Raw genomic sequence first — 21,967 nt, 5'->3', positions numbered from 1 at the left:
GGCAGAATCACCTCCCTTGACCTGCTGGTCACGCTTCTTTTGATGCAGCCCAGGATATGGTTGGCTTTCTGGGCTGCAAACGTACATTGCCAGATCATGTTGGGCTTCTCATCAACCAACACCCCCAAGTCCTTCTCTGCAGGGCTGCTTTCAATCAACTCATCACCCAGCATAGGACATGTCCAAGACAGACATGCACGGTCAACTTTAGGGCCGGGGTGCTGTACAAGAGTTTAGGAAAGGGTGTGCAGCCAAGACAGCGTTGCCATTGTAATTCTCTTGATCCAGCCTGATAAAGCCTAAACCTAAACCAGGTGATGGGTTTCAGTGAAGCAAGGCCACTTGTGCAAGATGTGGTGGGATTTAGAAGCATAGCCTTGTCCTTGTGCTGAAAGAGGCGTAGTGCAGGGTGGGAACTCCATGGGGACCACAGCCAAAAGCATCCCAGATAATCAGCCTTCTACAAGATTTAGATGATTATGCCCACAGCGGGACTTTGGGGAATCAAGAAGGGGATGGACCTTTGTGAATCTTGGCCAAGAGATGGCTCTGTGGTTTGTGCTCCACAGAGCTCTCAGGGAAGACCAGCTCCTTCAGCTGCCAAAGTACTGCTTGTAATTAATGACAGCCTTATTTCCTGATAGAGGCAGCCAGAGACACCTGGATGGCTCCAGGCTTGGCAAGACACTGTCCAGAGAGGGAAGGTTGTCCCAGGGACAGGGAGCAGTGCCATGCTTGGCACGTCTGTGTTGAGGTCTTGAGCAACATCCCAGCCAGAAGATGACCTGACTTAGAGAAAGCGTTCTAGCCCTGTTGGCAGTGAAGGCCAGGCTACCTTTATTGCACACCCACTCATGGCCAACACATTGTGCCCAAGGACCACCAGGTCACGAGTTGAGAAATAAAGAGAAAGAGTTTGTGACACAGCATTGGAAGGTGCCCCCCAAAACCACAGTCAAAATTGTTTCCTCTTATATAAAGTACAGTCAAATGACCCCATTCGTGTGTTATGCTCTGGATGTCTGGGTCCCTTATTGAAATGTTTGCCTTCAAGCTATATGTGTCTCAATCTACACCCAGCACAAAATTTTTGTCCATGTCATCCCACTAAAAGCTGAGGTTTGGGTCAATGCCTCAGCAAGGCTTTGTAAGAGCCAATACTGTGGAGCCTTGGTGCAACAGCCCCCTCTGCCCCAATCCTAAGTATGGGGAGGGGAAAAAGCCAACGTAAAAGGAGAGTGGGATGTGGGAATGGACATGGAGAGCTGTCAGGTCCCCAAGGACCCTGGCACAGCACTTTTTGACAAAGGGCTGGGCCGTGTTCAATGTCTTGCAGAGGCCAAATACTACTTTGAACTATGTGTATCAACTAAATCATCAGTAATTATAAGAGGAACCCTGAATTTCTACTAATTGGATGTAGGTGTTGACACTGCAGACACCCAGGAAAGGGCTCATTTGTCTAAATATAGGCAGTCTTCCGCTACATAAAATTTCTATTCTCTGTTTATTCTTGTGCCATATTTATAACCTGATGAAGATGTCTTGGATGCTACAGAGTGACTCCAGCACCAGTCAGTGCACATATCCCACCCACCTTGCCTTTATAGACATCAGGGTATCAGATAGAGGCCAGGTAGGATGTGCTATGGTGCATGCAAAGATGTTCCATCAAAGATGAGACCACTGAAGGGTTTTGCTGGCTTTGGGAAACAATGTGCCTTGTACATCCAGAGTTACTCAAACTACTTTACAGCAGGAGACAAGCCCAAAGAAAATACAAGTACAGCTGTCCTAGCAAAAAAAGAGTTCAGTTCCTGATTACCCTTCCTCCTCCTAGCTCACTCTTAATAAGCAGAGCCCTTGTTAAGCCATAGAAAGTAGTCGCTGTCCTCAGGGAATGTGTTTTCATGGCTTCCAGAAGGAGAATGCAACCAGAGCACCCTTCAGTTCTCTTCGGATGTGTCTCCTCAGATACATGGAGAGCATCCTTCTCATCTTTACACACTTATACCTTCTCACCTCAGATCAACCAGCTGCAGCTTTAAATTTTACCTTGCCACAGGGCATAGGCATCAGGTCCCAAACACGGTATCTCTTTGTGAACTCGTTTCTTGCCTGTTCCCTCTGTGTTTACACGGCACACGTGCTAATCCCATCCCACCCTCTCTTCTAGACCAAAGCACATATTTTCCCCAGGGAAAGCCAGAGTCCAGTTGAGGGGCAGTTCACACCAGAGCCCACCCCAGTGTAGAGATGTATCAGACTGCTTTTGCCTCTCTCTGCTCCAGCTCTTTGTAGCCAGCTTTGCCCTCCCCATGCACACACTTCCCTGCCGCTCCTCCGCGTACCCAACACATCTCGTCTTCATTCTACAGAAAACAACTCTCTGGCAGGCTTAAAAAAAAAAAAAATAAATCCTACTACCTCAATCATTTTGAGCTGAGAAACAATGCAAATATATCCTCAGGTGTGGAACAAAGAGCCCATCCAAACCAAGCACTGTGCAGAATGAGCATAGCTAGTCTGCTTCGTGTGGCACTAACTCTCAGCGGTGTGGATGTGAGCTGGTCCATGCCTTGGCTGCATGGAGTGGTCCACTGAGCCACCTTCAGCATAGCAGGTCTGACGATGAAGGGATAAATGGTTGAGTGTTCACCCTAAGAATGCCGGTGATATTAAAGCTTGATCAAAACAGCAGGTCTGATGGTGAAACTCAACAAATGGTTGAGTTTTTACCCTACGAATGCCAGTGATATTAAATCTTGATCCCAGGCTGCCCGAGAATGTGATAATGACAGCATGGTCACTGCTTGCCTTGGAAGAGATTGAGTGCCTGGTTAAATAAACAGCAGGTCTCTGCTGCTCCATGTTGAGAACTGACTGACAGCAATGATGCTAAAGCAGCCAAAGTCACTGTGTTCCCTGGTTTGCATGCACAGGACCAGTGTATGGCTGAAGAAAAATCGGGAAATTTAGGTTATCTTCAGACTGTCCTGAGGAGAGGTGTCAGGGCTGGGTAGGACTGTGTTTTCAACAGGTCAGCAGGGAGAAAAGAGGAATTTCTGTTTGAATTTTTGGGTACTCCAAGTAAAAGATGCTGGGAAACTGCAGAACATTTCAGGAAAGCCACAGCAGATGTCAAGACTTGTCATACAGTGCAATGGACACCACTCCACGCAAGGATCCTCATGCACAGTCAGTTGGTCCAAGCCTCCCTACGTAGTTAAAATTACATTTCGATCCACTTGGGTCTTAAGAGAAATGAATGAACAAATAAATGAATGAAAGAGGAAGACAGAAAGAGAGGAAGAGAAGAATAAAGGAGGGAAGGAAGGAAAAGAGGAAGGACGTGAGGAAGGGAGAGGGAACGAGGGAGGGAAGAAGGAAGGGGGGAGGAAGGAACTCTGGTGAATTTTAGAGGATTCAGTCTAAATCCAGTTCCTGGAAAAACACTGAGCACAAAGCCAATACTTCTATTTGTAGCCACCTAGAAGATAACATGCCAAGTGTCATCAACAAACACAGGTTTGTTGGGGTTAACTATCAAGTGAGCAATCGACAGTACACATACAAACCAGGAATCACTGGCCAGACTCCCTGCAAGTGGGAAGAACCTAAGGATCAGTGTCAAAGCACAACAGGCTATGGCTCAACAACCTATGGGTATTGCGACAAAAGCAAACCTCACCTGAGGCTTCTGGAACAGTGGGTCCTCCCACACACGAGATGTCTGTGTGACTGTTGTCCTTTCCCAGCAGAGCTGAAGTCTCTGGTGCTCGTCAGTGGCTGGGTGTGTGCATCAGCTTTCAAGAAGGGTGTTGGCCAACTGCTGGAGACTGTCCAGAAGGGAGGCAGTAGCAGCTATCTAAGCATAGAAAACAGGACAGAGATGGAGAGATTGAAAATGTCCTCAATGAGCAAAACTAAGCAAACAGATGAGAACAGTCTTCAAATGCTAAGATACAGAGCTCATCTGTGTTCTCTCCTCTGAAGAAAGGCTGGGGTTGTTCAGCCTGGAGAAGAGAAGGCTCGGGGGAGACCTTCTTACAGCCTTTCAATACCTAAAGGGAGCTTATGAGAAAGATGGGGACAAACTTTTTAGTAGGGCTTGTTGTGATAGGACAAGGGGTAATGGTTTTAAACTAAAAGAGGGCAGATTCAGGCTAGATGTAAGGAAGAACTTACTTATGATGGAAGGTGGTGAAACACCGGAACAGGTTGCCCAGAGAGGTGGTAGATGCCCCATCCCTGGAAACATTCAAGGTTGGATGGGGCTCTGAGCAACCTGATCTCGTTGAAGATGTCCCTACTTATTGCAGGGGACTTGGACTAGCTGACCTTGAAAGATCCCTTCCAACCCAAAGTATTCTATGATTCTATGATACATCTGCTCTCAGCTGGATGCAATGCTCTTCTCCACCACACACAGCTTTGATACTGAATTACATATGGACCTGACTTAAACTTGTACTGATGCATGTCTTTGAGAAGGCCATGGTCCTTGGTAGCCTGAGATTTGTATTTATTCAGGACTGCTTTTCTGGCCTATCACCTTCACCTTTCATCTGCTGGAGCGGCTGTTGCAAGGAAAAGACTTGCTACCTCTACCCTCCTTCATCTTCCCTGTGAGTGGTCACCCACTCCTACCCTCCATTTCTGCCAGGGACGTTCTCTCGTCTGTCATCTCCAGAGGGTATCTTCACACTCTTCCTTGGCATGGAGAAGACAAAGGAGGTGTTGTAAGCACTCCCTGGGTTGTACAGTCTAAGCAGAGGAGCACCTCAGAGCTGCACAAACACTTATCTGTCCAATGGAGAGTCCCTGGCATGAAAGATATTCCTGCATGTCTTCAGCGGTGAAGCGTATTTTCTGTATGTTCAGCTGAGCTATTTTGCACCTGCCTCTGAGCTCCCTAGAGACGATGCTGAGCAATGGTCCTGTGGGCCAAGCTTGCCCAGATAGCTAGTGCAAATGCAAAGAGGGGGTCAAGGATTTTGCTGAGTGGTGGAGGGTGCAGTGCAATTCTCCCAGCATCACATCACCTACCCTTCAGGATGTCCACCTCCTCAGCCAGCCCTGGGGAATCTTCCCCCTTAGACATCTCCAGTGCGGGTGTCTGAATCTGACACCTGACTGCAACTGCTGCCTAGGAGTGCCTGATGATCTCTGCTGAGCATACAAGGTATCTAAATGCATTTTCCAGATAGAGAAGTTGGCACGAGGTAGATCCCACCCACGATAGCAGCAGCATCATATCCCTGCTCAGCAGTGTGACTATTGCGTGGTTCAGCCTTGTAGGGGACCTGGGAGCCTGGCTGTGCCATCCAGGGACAGAGCATCCTGCCACTTGCACATCTGGCTTTGTTAAGACCGGGAGGAGGTCTCACACCAACCAAAATAAACAACTGGATTGTGAACACACACAAAGCTTGCAACCAAAAAACTTTCCCTGTTTGAAGACGCTGCTTTCAGCAGTGGGAAAAGGTTTCTTACGTCTACTCATGCTGCATTACCAGCATGGGATCATACCCATTTTCCCAGCTAAGCCTGGGCACTGATGCCCTATTCCTGCAGCTGCAAGAAGCCAGTCGTGGAAGGCAACTTGCAAACCCCTGTCTCCCCCCATCGCTGCCACTGATGGTCCAGAACCGGCTGTCCCGAGAGGACTTGTTTGCTCTGCAGATTCCCGAAACAGCCCATTTTCACAATCATGCAGCTTACGTGAAGCTCATGGCACAAGAGTCACTTCCTGGCAGAGGCTTGGCTTTTCATACTTGTTGAGCACCTGCCACGGGGCGCAGAGGGAGTTTTTTGAGGTGGAGGGGAGGAGCTGTGACAAGGGGGACTTCTCAAATAGCCAGTGCCTTGGGCGCATGTCCTGCCTCCACCCTGCCCTGCTCTCCTGTGGAGACAAGGAGCGCACAGTATCTTTGCCACCAACATGAGGCTTGTCCTCCTGGCATGTCTCTGGGGTAAGTGAGGTGGGATTTTGTTTCTCTGCTTTTGTCTTGGCATCTCTTTGTCAGTGGTTCTCCTCTTCCACTATTGCTTCTTCTACAGCCCGCAGCACAAAGCAAATGGGACATTGCGAGGAACTGAAATGCAATTGGTGGCATTTGATAGCTGAGTGTGGACACTCAGATCCCCTCAGATGTCACTGCCCCACCTTGGCACCAATACCTAGACACCTTGAGAAGTGTCTCATTCGGGAACTGAATCCCAGTACTCGTGAGCAAAGACAGCAGCACACAAGGTGGGCTTCCCTGCCCCTGTTTATCTGCTGTGGGTTCCTAGCCTCTGTGGGTTCATAGAATCATAGAGTGGTTTGGGTGGGAAGGGACCTTTCAAGGTCAGCTAGTCCAAGCCCCCTGCAATGAGCAGGGACATCTTCAACTAGAACAGGTTGCTCAGAGCCCCATCCAAGCTGCCCTTGAATGTTTCCAGGGATGGGGCATCTACCACCTCTCTGGGCAATCTGTGCCAGTCCTTCACCACCCTCATCATAAAAATTGTCTTCCTTGTATCTTCCTTCGTTCCTGTGCATCAAGGATGAGACCAGACCTGGTGGCAATGGGCAGAGGCACTGAGCGTGCTCAGTGGCTACGGTACGTGGGTAGGCACTTCAGGCTCCCAAGAGGATATGTTATCTGAATGCCACTGGAATTTACAGAGAAGGGGGATAACCATTAGGTACCTCAGCCCATAAACCTTAGAAGGAGCTAAACCCTCCCCCCCCCCAAACAGGCAGATGGGTAAATGACTTGTCAGCAGTTCTGCCCTTGCCCGAAGCTGTTGGTCAATGCTTGGGATCTTGCCAGATCGCTGCATTTGGGAACAGAAATTGTTGTTTGTCAGCTCTTCTTTGCTGTTGACCTTTTACAGTGGGCACAAAGTCCCCTTCTCCTGAGTTTCCAGGAAAAACATGTCCTAGCAAGTTTTTCCTCAGGCTTTCCCTCCCAGGGTTTGCCTCCACCTCTAGTTAATCCTCAGGGAAATCTGCTGAATGGGAATAGCCTTTTTGCACAAGTCTCCAGACACATTCCACCTTGAAGCTGCTTCTTTGCACAACCCCACTAGCAGGCCCATAGCTGTTCCCATGGCATTTCATTGCTGCCATTAATGTCTGCAGGACTGACAGCAGTCCTGGGGTTAATTTTGTCTGGTGCCTGCCTGAAGTTCAGAGACAGCAATGCTTCTTCATGGTCTGGCCCTGACCAACAGGCAAGAATAAAAATGCTGTGCTGCTTGCAACTCATCGCATTTTCAGCAGTTTCATTCAGTGGTGTACCTCTTGCCTGGCTGTTGATGAGAGCTGGGTGTCAGTCACACCGAGAGTCTCTAGGCAGAGACAAGCACCTCCAGCCCCAGTTCGACCCCCTGCTGCTCTGGACACCAGCCCTAGGATGAGATTGGTATGCATCAGCCATGACTCAACTCTTTCCACTGGCTGTCACAGGAGTCTAGATAATCTAATCCTAATCTAATCTAATCTAATCTAATCATCTAACCTGTCTGGACACTGACTTTCAGGTGACTGAATGTGGACAAGAGAAACCCCAACTACTCTGCTATTATCTGCCCAAACCAATTTTTTTTTTCCCCCAATAGGTTGGTTTTGGGGTTTTTTTTAGGTTTTCTCTCCTTATATGATCTCTTCATCAAGAAACTCCTGTGGACATGCACTGGGATAGGCAAAGCCAATTGACAGCTGGGTTAGGACGACAGACAGCAATGACGGGCCCTAAAAGAACTCACAGAGTCTTGTCTCTTGCCTGTGTTTTGCTGTCCTGAATCTCTGCACTCTGCAGAGCTCATAAGACTTAGACTAATACCCTGTGTTTTTTCTATTTCAGCTTCCCTTGCAGGAGTCCTGCTGGCAGGTCAGTATTTGTAGTAAAGTGGAGCATGAGTCAGCACACACAGCTATCATAAAATGTCATGCAGAAAATGATGCTATGTCTCATCTGGAGATTTAAATATGGTGCTTGGGGCTAAGAGACCTTGGTCTGAAACCTGCTTCTGTGGCCAATGATCTTTCTGTAAACCACATTCTCCTGATTAGCTGATGGAGAAGACCTGACTCTAGCTCCTGTATGCTCTGTGAGATGCAGCTGGATGGAGATTTCTGGGTGAAAGGGGCAGTACTGATCCAAAACATTGACAAAACAGCTGCTCATTTTAGTGAAGTTAAAACAGAAGTTGAGATACCCTCAATGCTGGGGTCTGATCTCTATGAGATGGAAGAATGCCTGGTGTCCCCTTGGCTCCATGAGCCAGTGTGGAGGTGCTTCAGGGTTTCAGTCCCTGGCACTTTTCAGTCCCTGAATTTCTCCCACTACAACGCCCCAGATCTGTGCAAAGGGACAACGGTATCCAGAGAGATTTGGTTCTTGATATTAGGTGGCAAACAGTGTTGTGATCAGAGGTTTGGCAACTGGGGCCAGGTTTTCAGAGTGATTGTGTGTCCTGGTGGGTTCAACAGCAGGAACAGGAGTGAGTAGGTCCTTTCCGCTCCCAAGTGCTGACTGGCTGTAGGTCCACAACTGCACCCAGCAATCACTGCCAATAGCTGAGAAAACCCAACCCTTCCCTTGGGGAATGGGTAGAAATGTTTTCATTCTCTCCTCCCTGCTTCCAATCCTTGTAGCAGCATTTGCTAGGAGACACAGGCCTTAACTCTGGGGACACTTACCCAGAACCTGAATGCTGGGGTAGGTTTTGGGGGCACTACACGTCTCCCTCTACAGCTGAAAATGAGCCCTGTGATTTGTATCTCAAAACAGACTTATGGTCCCACAAACACCTGCAGCTTTTGGCCATTCCGAGCTCATAAATCGGTTCCCAACCACCAAAGATTTGGGATGCTAGAATATCCTGGGCTTTTCTTGCTCCTGGTTTGGCAATAAAGACAGTCTCACTGGGGAGGAAAAGACCTCTTTCTCATTCCCTGCCTTCACCCTGGGGTGTCTGGTCTCTCCAGAAGATGTAGACGCAAGCAAACATGAGATCCGCCTCGTGGGTGGCCCCAACGCCTGCTCCGGGAGAGTCGAGGTGCTTCACAATGGCGTCTGGGGGACCGTCTGCGATGACCAGTGGGATTTACGGGAGGCGAAGGTTGTGTGCAGGCAGCTGGGCTGTGGGACAGCGCTATCAGCCCCTCGGGAGTCTAAATACGGGGAAGGGAAAGACCAAATCTGGCTGAGTGACGTGAACTGCAAAGGGACAGAAGCATCCCTTGCTGAATGCAAGGCGAAGCCATGGGGAGACAACATCTGCAACCACGTAGAAGATGCCAGCGTGGAGTGCTCAGGTAACCCCCAGGTGTTTTCTACTTTGTGCCACATTGGGCCTTCTGCCTCAAATAAGCCAGGGTGCAATTTCTGACCCATCCAGTTAGGAGGTCAGGGATGTAGAATGACTTTGTTCAGCTCCAGCTTCTTACCCCGCTTGACCCAGAGAAGTTGCATCACAACTCCTGGACCTGGAACAACCTGCAGAGATGGGAGAGGACACAAATAGTCCCATCCCTTCCCTGATGGCCTCCATGCTGATACTATTTTCCCTTCAACTTTTCTTCTTAAGCCAGAAGTTAGGAAAGGAGCCTTTGACAGGCACTTGGGATAAGCAGAGACAGTTTTGGTGCATCATGGGAGATTCTGCTTTCTCCAGGTGATCAGGGATGCAGAGACATGTCCCAAAACTTTTCCCTCATTTGTTTTTGGCAGAAACAGAAATACCTGAGCCAGGACCAATCCGGCTGGTGGGAGGCCCGAACCGATGTGCTGGGAGGGTTGAGGTGCTTCACGAGGAACAGTGGGGCAGTGTGTGCCATGACAACTGGGATCTAAACGATGCCCAAGTCGTGTGCAAGCAACTGGGCTGTGGGGATGCGGTGCTGGCCCCCATTGGAGCCAAGTTTGGACGAGGATTTGACACCATCTGGCTGGATGACGTGAACTGCACAGGAGTGGAAGCTGCTCTCTCTGAGTGCCCGGCGAGGCCGTGGGGAGACCACAACTGTTACCACGGGGAAGATGCCAGTGCAATTTGTTCAGGTAATCCTTCCGTTCTCCTGCTTTTGCCAGCCATGCATTAGGGTGCCTACACTGTCAACATGGGCCCAACCTTGGACAGGAACAAGGGCTTCCTATGAGGCACTCTCCTACTGGGTTGGTGCTCATCTAATAGTCCTGCTGGTGGCCTGGGGTCCTTACACCATGGAAGAGGGCTTCAGTCTGGGAGGTTCTCTCCTCTCTGCTTACTGGGGTGCGCTGTGGTCTTTTTTCTTCAGCTCAGGCTTGAGGTTAAGACTGCCATTGTTCTTCTTGCTTGGACAGTTGCATTTTATATGTGGAGAAAGCTATGGAGGAGAGGCTGCTGTGTGGAGGGCAGGGCGGGGATACTCAGGGAAGAGGGGGGACACACACCAATGCACAGCCTGAGCATGCCCTCTCTGGATGTGTTTGCAGACTCAGGGATCACCGTCTCCACTACAGTCCGCCTGGTGGGTGGCCCCAACCGCTGCTCCGGCAGAGTCGAGGTGCTTCACAATGGCGTCTGGGGGACCGTCTGTGATGACCAGTGGGATTTACGGGAGGCAAAGGTTGTGTGCAGGCAGCTGGGCTGTGGGCCAGCGCTATCAGCCCCTCGGGAGTCTAAATACGGGGAAGGGAAAGACCAAATCTGGCTGAGTGACGTGAACTGCACAGGGACAGAAGCATCCCTTACTGAATGCGAGGCAAAGCTGTGGGGAGACAACATCTGCAATCATGTAGAAGATGCCAGCGTGGAGTGCTCAGGTACCTCCCCCCCATCCCGCATCCTGCGCGTGCTGGGCAGTAGGATGGGCAGATTCCACCACACACATGCCCCCTGCCTGAATCAGGGCTGGTCCTGAGCCCCAGTGCAGCTCTGTGGATATCTGCTGGTAGGAACAAGAGAGGGATGCAGCTGATTAACTCATCCCATCACTGGGTGCAGTGCTTGCCCAATGACGTAGGGATCACCCATGGATATAGCTGACACAGGAGCAGCATTAAATCCTCTCTTACCTGAAACTGCTCTGGTCCCTTGTCCCACCTCTGGGCTGCAGGGTGACTAGCATCAGCAGACTCCTTGAAGCAGACACACAGTAGAGCCTGCAACCATCCATGAAGACCAGGAAAGCTTCCTCCTGCCCTTTTCCCACAGCCCCTCTCCCTGGCTTTTCTGTCTTCCTTCCCACTTTGGAGAAGCCTGGCCCTTGCCATATCACCGGTGTGCTCAGAGACACCTGAGCCTCTGCCGAGCAGGCAAGCCTTCCACAGGTGGTGGGGTGTGTAGGATGCTCTCTTAACATTTATTTTCTGGGTATTGGTGCAGAGGTGGACATTCCTGAGCAGGGGCCAGTCCGACTCGTGGATGGCCCAAACAAGTGTGCTGGGAGAGTCGAGGTGCTTCACGAGAACCGGTGGGGCAGTGTGTGTGATGACCAGTGGGACATGAAGGATGCCAAGGTGGTGTGCAAGCAGGTGGGCTGCGGGTCACCACTGTCGGCTCTGGGAGGTGCCCGCTATGGGCGAGGGTCAGACATTATCTGGCTGGACGATGTTGAATGCAACGGGACGGAAGAGAGCATCTCTGACTGTCCGGCCAGGCCATGGGGTGAACACAACTGCTATCACGGAGAGGACGCTGATGTTGTTTGTGCAGGTAACTGCCCATCACTGTGGCATCTGAAATGATGTGGGGACAGGGTCAAACACTTTTAGCAGAGCCAGCAGGCTCAACTGCAGGGTACAGAAGGGGAATCACAGGGCAGGAAGGCTTCCGCCAGCTCAGGATAATGCTGGTGGAGGCAGGGAAAAAAACAGCAGGGGGCTGTAAGGAATATAGAGCATCTGGTTAGGATGGATGTGGTGGGACCAGCTGGTGGGAAAGAGGCATCAGCACAGCAGAGGCAAACACACCGGTGACAGTCTGACTATGGGATGGATCCTGCTGGGGAGATGCTGTCAAGGGGATTTTATATAGGGCAAGGCTCCTAAGGGGCAGAAAGCGGGAAGGTAGGGCAGTTTCTGGGGCAGGATGCAATGATGAGCATCTGCAGGGTCAACAGTGTCTAGGGCGAGATGACTCTGTGTTGGTACATCATCAATACTCAGTAAATATTTGAGTTGTACTCTCTGAAGCTCTTGGGAGCTGAGTTCCTGACTTCCCATGCCCTGTTTCTTGGGAGAGAATCTTGGATAGGCCCTGCATGGGTGAAGGGAGGAATCCCTGGGGGTCTTAGGCTGGTTTCGTTATGGAGGAGCAGGGCTGTAGGGGCTTGGATTTCACTTGGATGCTGCACAGGGTCATGCTGTCAGGACCATTTGCTGCAGTCCTCTAGATCAGTCATTGCATTCAGCACTTCATACAGTCCCGTCCTGGCTCCCGCAGGGCCCTGTCCAAAGCTCAGGGGTTGGGTTCCCAAGAGCCCGAAATATAAGGCTATAACCCAATCCGCAGACCTTCTTCAGGAGCAGAGTCTTTGTCATTTCTAGCAGGCAATTCTGGTGTCAGACAGTTCCTAAGAGAAGATTTTGCTTTACCTTGCTCCCTTTCTCTGCAGTTAACAAGATCCTGGAGGAGACAGAAGCACCATGAGTGCCAGACAGGCCCCACTGGTCCATGCTCATCTCGCTGCAGCAAGATGGGCCAGCAAGATTCAGCTGGGAAGGTGAAGGCTAGGGATGTTGCAGAACCATCTGTGTGCCACAACAGGATCCAGGGTTTGGCAAAACCATTCTCTCTCATTCTTTGAAGGTTCTATAAACTCAGTAATAACTGCACTTATGAAAAACCCAGCTCAACACATTATTCCCACTGAAAAGCAAATATCATAAAGTGACAATAAAGTTCCCCTAAAACTGAACTGGTTGTATCATAAATTGCTTGTGGATCTCTGCTGCCTAAGCACGTTATCTGGCAGGGTGCAGTTGGTCCAACATGATGAATATTTATGTGATAAATGAATATGATGAATATTTATACCAATGGTATGACAGCATACCATTTCTCAGGTCTGCAGAGAAACATTTGCCTCCACTAACATTCAGATCAGTAACAAGGGCAGCCATAGGAGCCTTGGGTAGGGTACTGAACATTGCACAACACAAGCTCATCTCTGAAGGTTTCTCTGTCCCTCCTCGGGGGCGGGGGGGGACGGACGGGGGACGGGGACTGCCCCCCATAGGGAACAATTCACCCCATTTCCTCCTTCACTTTTCCCACGGACCAAAGCTGGCACTTAACAAGTGGATAATTTCCCCTTTCAGGGATGTCCAAGCAAGACCTAGCCTTCAAAACAAATTTTTTGTGATTTGTTGCTTTCCAAAAAGCAAGGTGCTTTGTACCTGTCAGCACAACATAAACACTTTAATCCCAATGAAGCAAAGAGCAAAGGTCTTCAGCTCAATATTGACATCGGGTGTCTCCAAGTTAGCTGGCCAACTCAAGCTAGTTTTATGGGAAGGACAGATGACTGTGTTCTCTCATCCACCTCCCCCAGACCAGTTCACCTCATTCCAAAGCAGGTCTAAAGCTTGTCCATATCATCATGCTTTTGGGAGGTGCCCTAGTTTAGTGTGGCTCTGGGGAGGGCAGAAATGACGTGAAGCTGGTGGTGATCTGACCACAACACAAAGCATCACACAGACTCACAGGAACAGGAAGTTCAGGTACATGTCTTTTTTTTTTTTCTTTTCTTTTCTTTTTTTTTTTTTAAACAGAAGGTGGGAAGAGGCACAGAAATGGTTTAAAGCTTGGAGGGAATGTCTATACCTGAACACTTCTGGGGGAAGGGTGCTGGCTGTCCAAGCCCATGCATCAAGAGCCAAATGTTTATATACTCTATCCCTACCATCAGCACAAGACAACTTTTATGGATTAGAGGCAATATCAGCAGAAGAGGATGAATTGGCATGGGAACTGTATGTCCTATTGGGCAGGGAAGGGATGCTAATGTGAGACTGTGCAAGGATTCAAGTTGACTTCAAGTGCCCAACAATGTTCTGCAAATATTCCCTCCACCCCTGAGAGAAGATGCCTGGAAACTTGTCTTGTGGCAGGAATTGTGGCCAGTGGGACCATGTGCAGGCAAGCACAGAGGTACCCAAATTAGTCACAATGTGACCCAAAGTTCCTTCTATAGCCAGGGGAGTGAGCGGCATCTGAGGTGATTCAGAGGGTAGCTGGGCTGTCTTGCCCCATGCAGTTGCCTCTCTCTCTTCATTAACTGAATAGGTTCCCAGGGCAAAGATGCCCCTGATTTGGGTGCATCAGTTTGGTGCTTGCATTTGAGTGTGATAGAACAGAGTCTCAGTTGTTTGCTTCTGTACTGCATGCTCTTTGGACTTCAGACATCACTTTTGTTTGGGTTAAATGAATGTCATACTCGTGTTGGCTGGCAATATCATCTCTCTTCTCCACTCTGGAGCAATCTGTGAGGTTTAGATCCCACCTGGAAGGAAACGTAAGCAATCCAGACCTGTAAAAGCAGCTTGCTTTAGCTTAACAAGCCACTGAAATTTACTAGTGTGGATATAGTCTTTAGTGATATTTAAAAAATGCAAATAGGAAAAAAGTCACATGAAGGCATGGGAATTATCCCTCAAAAGACCATGCTCCAAGTCCACACCTCCAATGTCACCCCGTGGTACTTGTCTAAGACAAGAAGTTTAGACTGGGAAGGGACAAAGAGCCACCAGCCTCAACATCCAGCCTAGAAGCTTAGTATCAACTAATGCCTAGTAAGACAAGACATGGATGAAAGTTACCTGAGCATACGATGCCCGCATCTTCTCCATGATTACAATTATGGACTCCCCAAGGCCTTGCTGTACACTCAGAGAGGGCTGATTCTTTACCAGAGCATTTCACATCATCCAGCCAGATACGGCCAAAACCTTGCCCAAAATAAGCTGAACCTGGGGCGGACATGGCCTTCCCACAGCCCAGCTGCTGGCACACCACTGCAGCATCGCTCAAGTCCCAGGTGTCATCACAGATCATCCCCCACTGCTGGCTATGAAGGACCTCAACTCTCCCAGCACAACAAGTGGGGCCATTCACCAGCCGGACCGGAGGCACTTCTGGAGTACCTGCACAAAAACAACCAAAAAGGATAAATGCACACAAATACACTGCACCTGACACATTGTAGGGGACGAATGCTAACCAGGCTGTCCCACAGATGAACAGATGGCTAAAGAGGACACTTTAGGTGTCCATTCAAGGTTACCCCAAAGTCTGTGTGGTTCTGCACTGCCTGCAGACTGGCAGAAATGTCCCAGTTAGGTCTGGGAGCGGTATTTGAGTCTCCCACCCAGTAAGACATGCTAATACATCCCTTCCAAGCAGGCAGGTTTCAGATGGTTTGTTTGAATCGCTGCCAATGCTACGGTGACATGGGATGCTGTGCCTGCTCTGAATAAATAGCAATCTGCTAGGCTGAGCTCTGAAGTAAAAAAAGTAATGTAATCTACAGGCAAAACCCGTGTAATGGGAGCAATTCAAGAGCCTCCAATTAGGTGTCTTTTCCCATTTGAGATGCGCTGGGGCATCCTTGCCATCCTCCAGCTGTCATGTTGGAAGGGTGTGGGTCTCAGCTTCAGGATCACATCAGCCAGCCCCACATAGATGTCTGCATACTGTTAGGTGTCTTATATAGCATTAGGTACCTATGTCCAGGAACATGACGCATGCTCAGATAAACTGGGTCAAGTAAGTGAAGCTTCATAATGCCCATCAGGGAACAGACTGTACAGTGCCCATATTCCTGAAACTTTCTTTTGGTCTTACACCTTTTACTCCAGTTACTGCAATATTCACCATATGTGTTCTGAATAATTGGCTAGGAGAAAGCAGATTATGGTAATGTATATTAATAGAAGCTTAATCTTCCTCGAAAACTCTCATGGCTGGTAAAGCCATCTGAATTGGACAATAAATGCTCTTAAAAAGCATCAGCCAACACTTTCCTGCACTGAAGCAGTGTGCCAAATCAAGTTAGTCAAAAGGGGAGGTTAAAATTAGGTGTTTAACAAAGGGTCTGTCCTGTCCATAGCTGAGAACCCAGCACTGGGTGACAGCATTTCAACCAGCTCAACTGCTGGCATGTACTTTGCTATGTTCATGGTAGGGGAGATGATGCCGCTTGAAAGAGCACTGAGTTCTCCTGAAGTTTCCCAAAGCTTTTCATAGAAGGAAGGAGGGACGCCAGGAAAGCTCTGCTAGCTTCTCACTCAGACATCCCAGAAATGTAGAAAAGAAGAGCTAAAATTTGAGAAAACAGGATGCCTGATTTTAAAGAAAATATTGGAATTGTTTAGGATTGCTCTGAAAGATTGTCAGACTAGGTTTTTGAGCCTGGATAAAGGTCTGCTGGTCTGACCTCATAGCTGACCTTGCTTTGAGCAGGACACTGGTGTAGAGAACTCCCGTAGTCCCGTTAACCTGAACTATCCTATGAGCCTCCCAATTGCTTTAGCAAAGCAAGAGGTTTCTTCAGGACTGCAGGTTGCAAGAGACACTGGAGAGAAAACTGAAAAAACACTTAGATACAAGTGCTGCAAAGACACATTCAGTGGTTTCAGGTTTCTAAACTTCTCTATGAATCCTGAAATGGGACGTTTTATTGCTTTACCTGATGACATGAAGTAAATTTCCCAATCAGCCAGACACCAAGACTTGCTGACAACACTGCTTAGTTTTACCTGTGATCTTCATGTAAAAGTGTAGACTTAGTGGTGACTCTGTCTATATGACACCACAAGCCTGTACCTCAGCAGGAATGGGATATTTCTGGGACCTGTCCAGCCCTGGAAAAGTCTCGGAGCCTTTAGGAGCTGAGGTATGGAATACAAACCTTGACACAGCTATGAGCCTGGGGCTTGCTGATGGTAACTCCCTAATTCTTAATCAGTGGGGACCGCTGACCATGGCCAGGGCCATGAGTGCTGTATAAATTACACAGCTATTCATTTATACACCATGGTGATTAATAGCACACACTAGGAGCATCATGAGCTCAGAGAAGACCTTCTGTTGAGGATGAAGACATTTCCCCAGCACACTTCCCCAACTCCATCAAGACTGAGACACAGACAGGGGTTACCTGAGCACACAACACCAGCATCTTCTCCATGCTTGCAGTTATGGGACCCCCAAGTCTCGGCCTTACACTCAGAGAGGGCAGCTTCATTCCCTGCACAATTCACATTGTCCAGCCAGATGGGGTCAGACCCTTGCCCAAAATGAGCTGAACCCGGGGCTGACAGCGCTGCCCCACAGCCCAGCTGCCTGCACACAACACTGGCTTCAGCTCTATCCCAGTCGTCATCACAGACGGTTCCCCACTGCTGCTCATGAAACACCTCGACTCTCCCAGCACAACGATTCGGACCGTTCACGAGCCGGACGGGAGCTGGTTCCATAACACCTGGACCAAAACACAATTGCAAAGTGTTTGGGGAGCCTTGCATGCTTCAGAGCTCTGTGCAGAGGGCAAAAACCCCTCCTCACAGGTGTCTTGTGCCAAAAAAACCTGTGGACATGGATGATGATCACCAGAGCATCAGTCAGCTTTGCTACCTTGATGAGGTGGCACTGTCTCAGAGCCCATTTGTACCTGTGGCAGATTACTGCTGGCGAGAGCTTCAAGGAGCTGAACCCTTGGCTTGGGACCTCAGGGTAAACTGCAGATTCCACCAGTGCCATCACTGGCTACACAGCACTCCCATTTTCTGCATACGTCAAGGATGGCCAGGGCAGCCTCTCCCTCTTGTTTTTCCTCCCCAAATCATCTTCCCAGGAATATTCCCCAGCAACTGTGTCACAGGTCTCTCTGTCACAATGCTGTGCCACTGTGATGTGGAGTGGAAAGTGCCCTTTACCTAATTACTCAACACAACCCTCCCACACATCACCCACTGATGACACCCCACAGCACCTGCCTTCTCCCCACTTAGCCCATACTGCAGGTAAGATTTTAGCTACTAAATACACATGCCCATTTTGGGAGCCAGTTTATTCTGCCTGGTTTGCATCTGATGCTCCAGAGGAGCACCAGGTCCTCTCTTGTATTCCCAAGCACTGTACAGGTGTCTTGGATCCCCTAAGAAATCTAAACCAGGATTGGATTCACTCCTTCTGTATCTCATCTAAAAGCAATATCATGGTAAAACATGTCCCCCAGGGCCACAGGCACCTCTTCCTGAAACATAGTCCCCATGCATGGCATAACAGTACCTGAGCAGACCACACCAGCATCCTCTCCATGGTTACAGTTGTGGTCTCCCCAAGACCTTGCCTGGCAATCAGAGAGGGCATTTTCAGCCCCTGCACAGTTCACATCATCCAGCCAAATTCGCTTGGTTCCTGGTCCAAACCGAGCAGAGCCGGGGGCTGAGACGGCTGTCCCACAGCCCAGCTGCCTGCACACCACTTGAGCATCTGTCAAATCCCAGCTGTCATCACAGATGGTTCCCCACTGCTGCTCATGAAACACCTCGATTCTACCAGAGCAGATATTTGAACCGTTCACTAGTCGGATCGGGGCTGGTTCTGGAACACCTGAACCAAAAAGGTAAGACCAGGTAAGTTTTATTCTGGCAAACAAGTTCCTGCTAGCCACATCAGCCAACACAGTGTGTACCCATTGGCTTAGTATGACCTACAGGGACAAGCAGCACGGAGGAAGAAAGTTCAGTGTCATTGTTTTCCCTCTTCTTGCCCCAAAAGTCAAGGAAAGATGCTGTCCAAAACTGAAGAAAGGAGATGTATTGATGGATCTCACCCCCAAAATCTGAAGTCCTTAAAGCCTTCTTTCCCCCTCTGTCTTTGACTAGAAAGACACCTGCGCCCAAACAGCAAGTGCAAGAAACCCCACGGACTAAGGCAAAGGAATTAGCAAGAAAGACCTCTTTAAAGGTCAAGAAAACTGGGGTACGATTCACCTCAGCTAGACTTGGAGCCCTTAAGCATAAAGTTCCAGGGGCTGATTGGCTTCCCTGAGCGCTGGTACCTGGTGCCATCTGAGATGCCCAGGGAATCCCAGACATCCCGATGGGATTGGGAGACTTGATGCAGGACTCAAGGGAGATTGGTGCCCTTCTGGACCTGCAATTAGAGACTGGGTGGGATATAGTGGGACATCACAGATGACACTAGGCACCTATGTTTAGGCAGCTGAACCTCACTTTTACAACTCTGCTGAGGACCCTCAATACCCTTTATAGTGAATGGAATGAAAGGACCACTGTTGGGTTGCAATTTCTTTAATCTGCTTTGGACATCTGCATCAGGATGGGCCAAATCCTGCCATTGACTGCACTGACTCAGTCCTCACTGGCTACAAAGGGACATCAGGATGTTTAATTCTGAGACAGGCACCTGTGTTTTGTCAGTGAATCCACAGGTTGTTTTCAAGATGTGGGCAAGCAACCAGATGAAAACAATTTGTCTCCTGCAAGGGCAAGGCAAAAGTTCACGACTTCTGGAAGGTAAAATGATCATATAGAGGATGAAGAAGAATGAATTAAGCAACCAGTCTTCTCGGAGGGATTTAAGGGATATAAAGGAGTGAGAGTGACACTCCACCATATCAGGCTGTTCTGAGAAAGACATGAACACGTATAAATGGGAGTGCTACGAGTTATACAAACCAAGCCTTCAGAGCTACTCAGCACTGGCAAAGCCTCAGCTGGCATAACAGACTAAAAGAAATATGCCCAACAGTTAAGGAGAAACCAGAGAAGAATGACAGGAATGAGGAGAAGCTTAAAAAAGTGTCCCAAGAGGGAACTGGGAAGAGGCTGAGGGATGTAACAGTCTCAAAAGGCAGATGCAAAAAATAAATGGTAGTTATGCCCTGCAAAGAGGCAAGAGGCTGTAGAATAAATTCCAGGTAATGACAATGAGTTCAAGGTTTCCTTCTAGTGGCAACAAAATGCAATGCTGCAATACTTTGAGGAAATTTGTCTCAACTGTGGAGGTTTCAGAGAAAATGCTAGAAAAACATTGGTGAAAAAAGGTCTCATGAAAGTGGTTCTACCAAGTAAGGGAGGAGGAGAGGTAGAGTAAGTGGATTTCTGCAAAATTTTTTAATATTCTTATCTGGAAGAGGAAAGAGAGAGAAAAATGTGGAGCATATCTTGATTTTTCAAATGGGCTATGTTCATTGAGGTTGTCACTGGCAGCAGTAGAAAAGTCCAAGTGACCCTACACCCTCTCTAATGGGTCAAATCACACCAGTCCTGCAATGCCACCAGGTTTACTGGTAATTCATGTGAGAAAGAGTCCCAAATTTAAATTCTTCTGCACAGCCAGTGGCAGGCTGGACTACAGCACCACAATGTTATGATTAGCTTTTGAATGGGAAGGAGAGGGGTACACAGGTAGATTCACCCACATCCCTGTTTGAAGAACAGTACTATGGTTTTAGAGTCACAAGACAGGAAGAGGGTACCATATGGCATTTCAAACATCCCTCCACATACCACAGAAGTCAAGCAAGTGGTGACACAGGTGAGACTTACCCAAGCACACAACACCAGCATCTTCTCCATGACTACAGTTATGGACTCCCCATAGAGTGGTTTCACATTTGGAGAGGGCAATTTCACTCCCTGTGCAGTTCACGTCATCCATCCAGATAGGGCCAGATCCTTCTCCAAAATGAGCAGAAGCTGCAATGGATAGTGCTGTCCCACAGCCCAGCTGCCAGCAAACAACTTCAGCATTGCTTATATCCCAGTAGTCATCACATACTGTTCCCCACTGCTGGCCATAAAAAACTTCAACTCTCCCACTGCAACGATTTGGTCCATTCACTAACCTCAGTGGAGCTATTCTTGGGATATCTGAATTAAAAAACAAGGGCAGGAATAGGTATACATTAAGTTGCCATTTGCCTGATTAAAAATAAGACAAAATCTATGTGAGCCTAAAGACATCCATGATGCATTTATCCAATTTCCTAATGTTGGGATATCTTCTCCAGTTCTTGTATTCAGAGCTAAGTGGACAACAGACTGTGTACCATATTCTGCAGTATATAAGTAAGAAATCCAAGTCAAGAAAAGCACGCAGCTTCTGTTTACAAGAACAGCTACACACACGCCAAAAGGAAAAACAAAACACAGAGGAATTTTTAAGAGATCTCCACTGTGATGAAAGAGACCTCATGACCCAGATTCAGGGCACTTCAAGATAGCCTGCTGCTGGGGTGGTACATAAATACCCCTCTTGGTAATAGAAAACCTTCCCTGTCATGCAGACGGACACAGACGGTGGTTACCTGAGCACACAACACCGGCATCTTCTCCATGCTTGCGGTTATGGGACCCCCAAGTCTCGGCCTTACACTCAGAGAGGGCAGCTTCATTCCCTGCACAATTCACATTGTCCAGCCAGATGGGGTCAGACCCTTGCCCAAAATGAGCTGAACCCGGGGCTGACAGCGCTGCCCCACAGCCCAGCTGCCTGCACACAACACTGGCTTCAGCTCTATCCCAGTCGTCATCACAGACGGTTCCCCACTGCTGCTCATGAAACACCTCAACTCTCCCAGCACAATGATTCAGACCGTTCACGAGCCAGACAGGAGCTGGTTCCGTAACACCTGGACCAAAACACAGTTGCAAAGTGTTTGGGGAGCCTTGCATGCTTCAGAGCTCTGTGCAGAGGGCAAAAATCCCTCCTTTCAGGGCTCTGGAAGCCAACAGGGCTTGGGTCCATGATCTCTAAACTGGCACTAGATGTCTATGGCCTCACAGCTTGATCCAACATTCCTTGACTGGAGCTTTTGCAATAAATCAATCACCTGCAGGGTGATCATAAATGAGTACCCAGGTTACTTCCCTAACAGCAGAGCACTGAAATAGGGAGGAGAGAACGGAGCACTGGTGGAAACAGTGCATTTGAGAGTGCTGAGTCCTCACTT

At 48.8% G+C, this 21,967-nt stretch overlaps 2 protein-coding genes across 2 annotated transcripts in view; one reads left to right on the top strand and one right to left on the bottom strand.

Moving 5' to 3' along the window:
* LOC126037420 (deleted in malignant brain tumors 1 protein-like) overlaps window positions 1-21,967 on the bottom strand; it is a 127,533-nt gene that overhangs the window by 92,883 nt on the left and 12,683 nt on the right. Inside the window, exons 7-11 of the mRNA XM_049797718.1 lie at window positions 21,323-21,646; window positions 20,562-20,885; window positions 18,274-18,597; window positions 17,141-17,464; window positions 14,787-15,125 (exon numbers count right to left, since the gene is read on the bottom strand). Of these exons, the coding sequence (XP_049653675.1) occupies window positions 14,787-15,125; window positions 17,141-17,464; window positions 18,274-18,597; window positions 20,562-20,885; window positions 21,323-21,646 (1,635 nt within the window). The remainder of the gene's footprint in view (window positions 1-14,786; window positions 15,126-17,140; window positions 17,465-18,273; window positions 18,598-20,561; window positions 20,886-21,322; window positions 21,647-21,967) is intronic.
* LOC126037439 (soluble scavenger receptor cysteine-rich domain-containing protein SSC5D-like) lies at window positions 5,872-12,898 on the top strand. Its single transcript, XM_049797755.1, has 7 exons — window positions 5,872-5,975; window positions 7,857-7,883; window positions 8,984-9,313; window positions 9,729-10,058; window positions 10,473-10,802; window positions 11,365-11,694; window positions 12,596-12,898. Exons 1-7 carry the CDS (start codon window positions 5,945-5,947, stop codon window positions 12,628-12,630), a joined length of 1,413 nt encoding a protein of 470 aa, XP_049653712.1. The 5' UTR covers window positions 5,872-5,944; the 3' UTR covers window positions 12,631-12,898.

Source organism: Accipiter gentilis, unplaced genomic scaffold (genome assembly GCF_929443795.1).
Source record: "Accipiter gentilis unplaced genomic scaffold, bAccGen1.1, whole genome shotgun sequence".
NCBI classification, from domain to species: domain Eukaryota; kingdom Metazoa; phylum Chordata; class Aves; order Accipitriformes; family Accipitridae; genus Astur; species Astur gentilis.
The sequence above is the reverse complement of the archived record's forward strand: the minus strand, read 5'-3'. Positions and strand labels throughout refer to the sequence as shown.

Bases quoted from the DNA above. Each gene is read 5' to 3' on its own strand.
- LOC126037439 (XM_049797755.1), top strand. From the start codon at position 5,945: ATGAGGCTTGTCCTCCTGGCATGTCTCTGGG. The intron at 9,314-9,728 runs GTAACCCCCAGG...TGTTTTTGGCAG, and splicing joins TGCCAGCGTGGAGTGCTCAG to AAACAGAAATACCTGAGCCA. The intron at 10,803-11,364 runs GTACCTCCCCCC...GTATTGGTGCAG, and splicing joins TGCCAGCGTGGAGTGCTCAG to AGGTGGACATTCCTGAGCAG.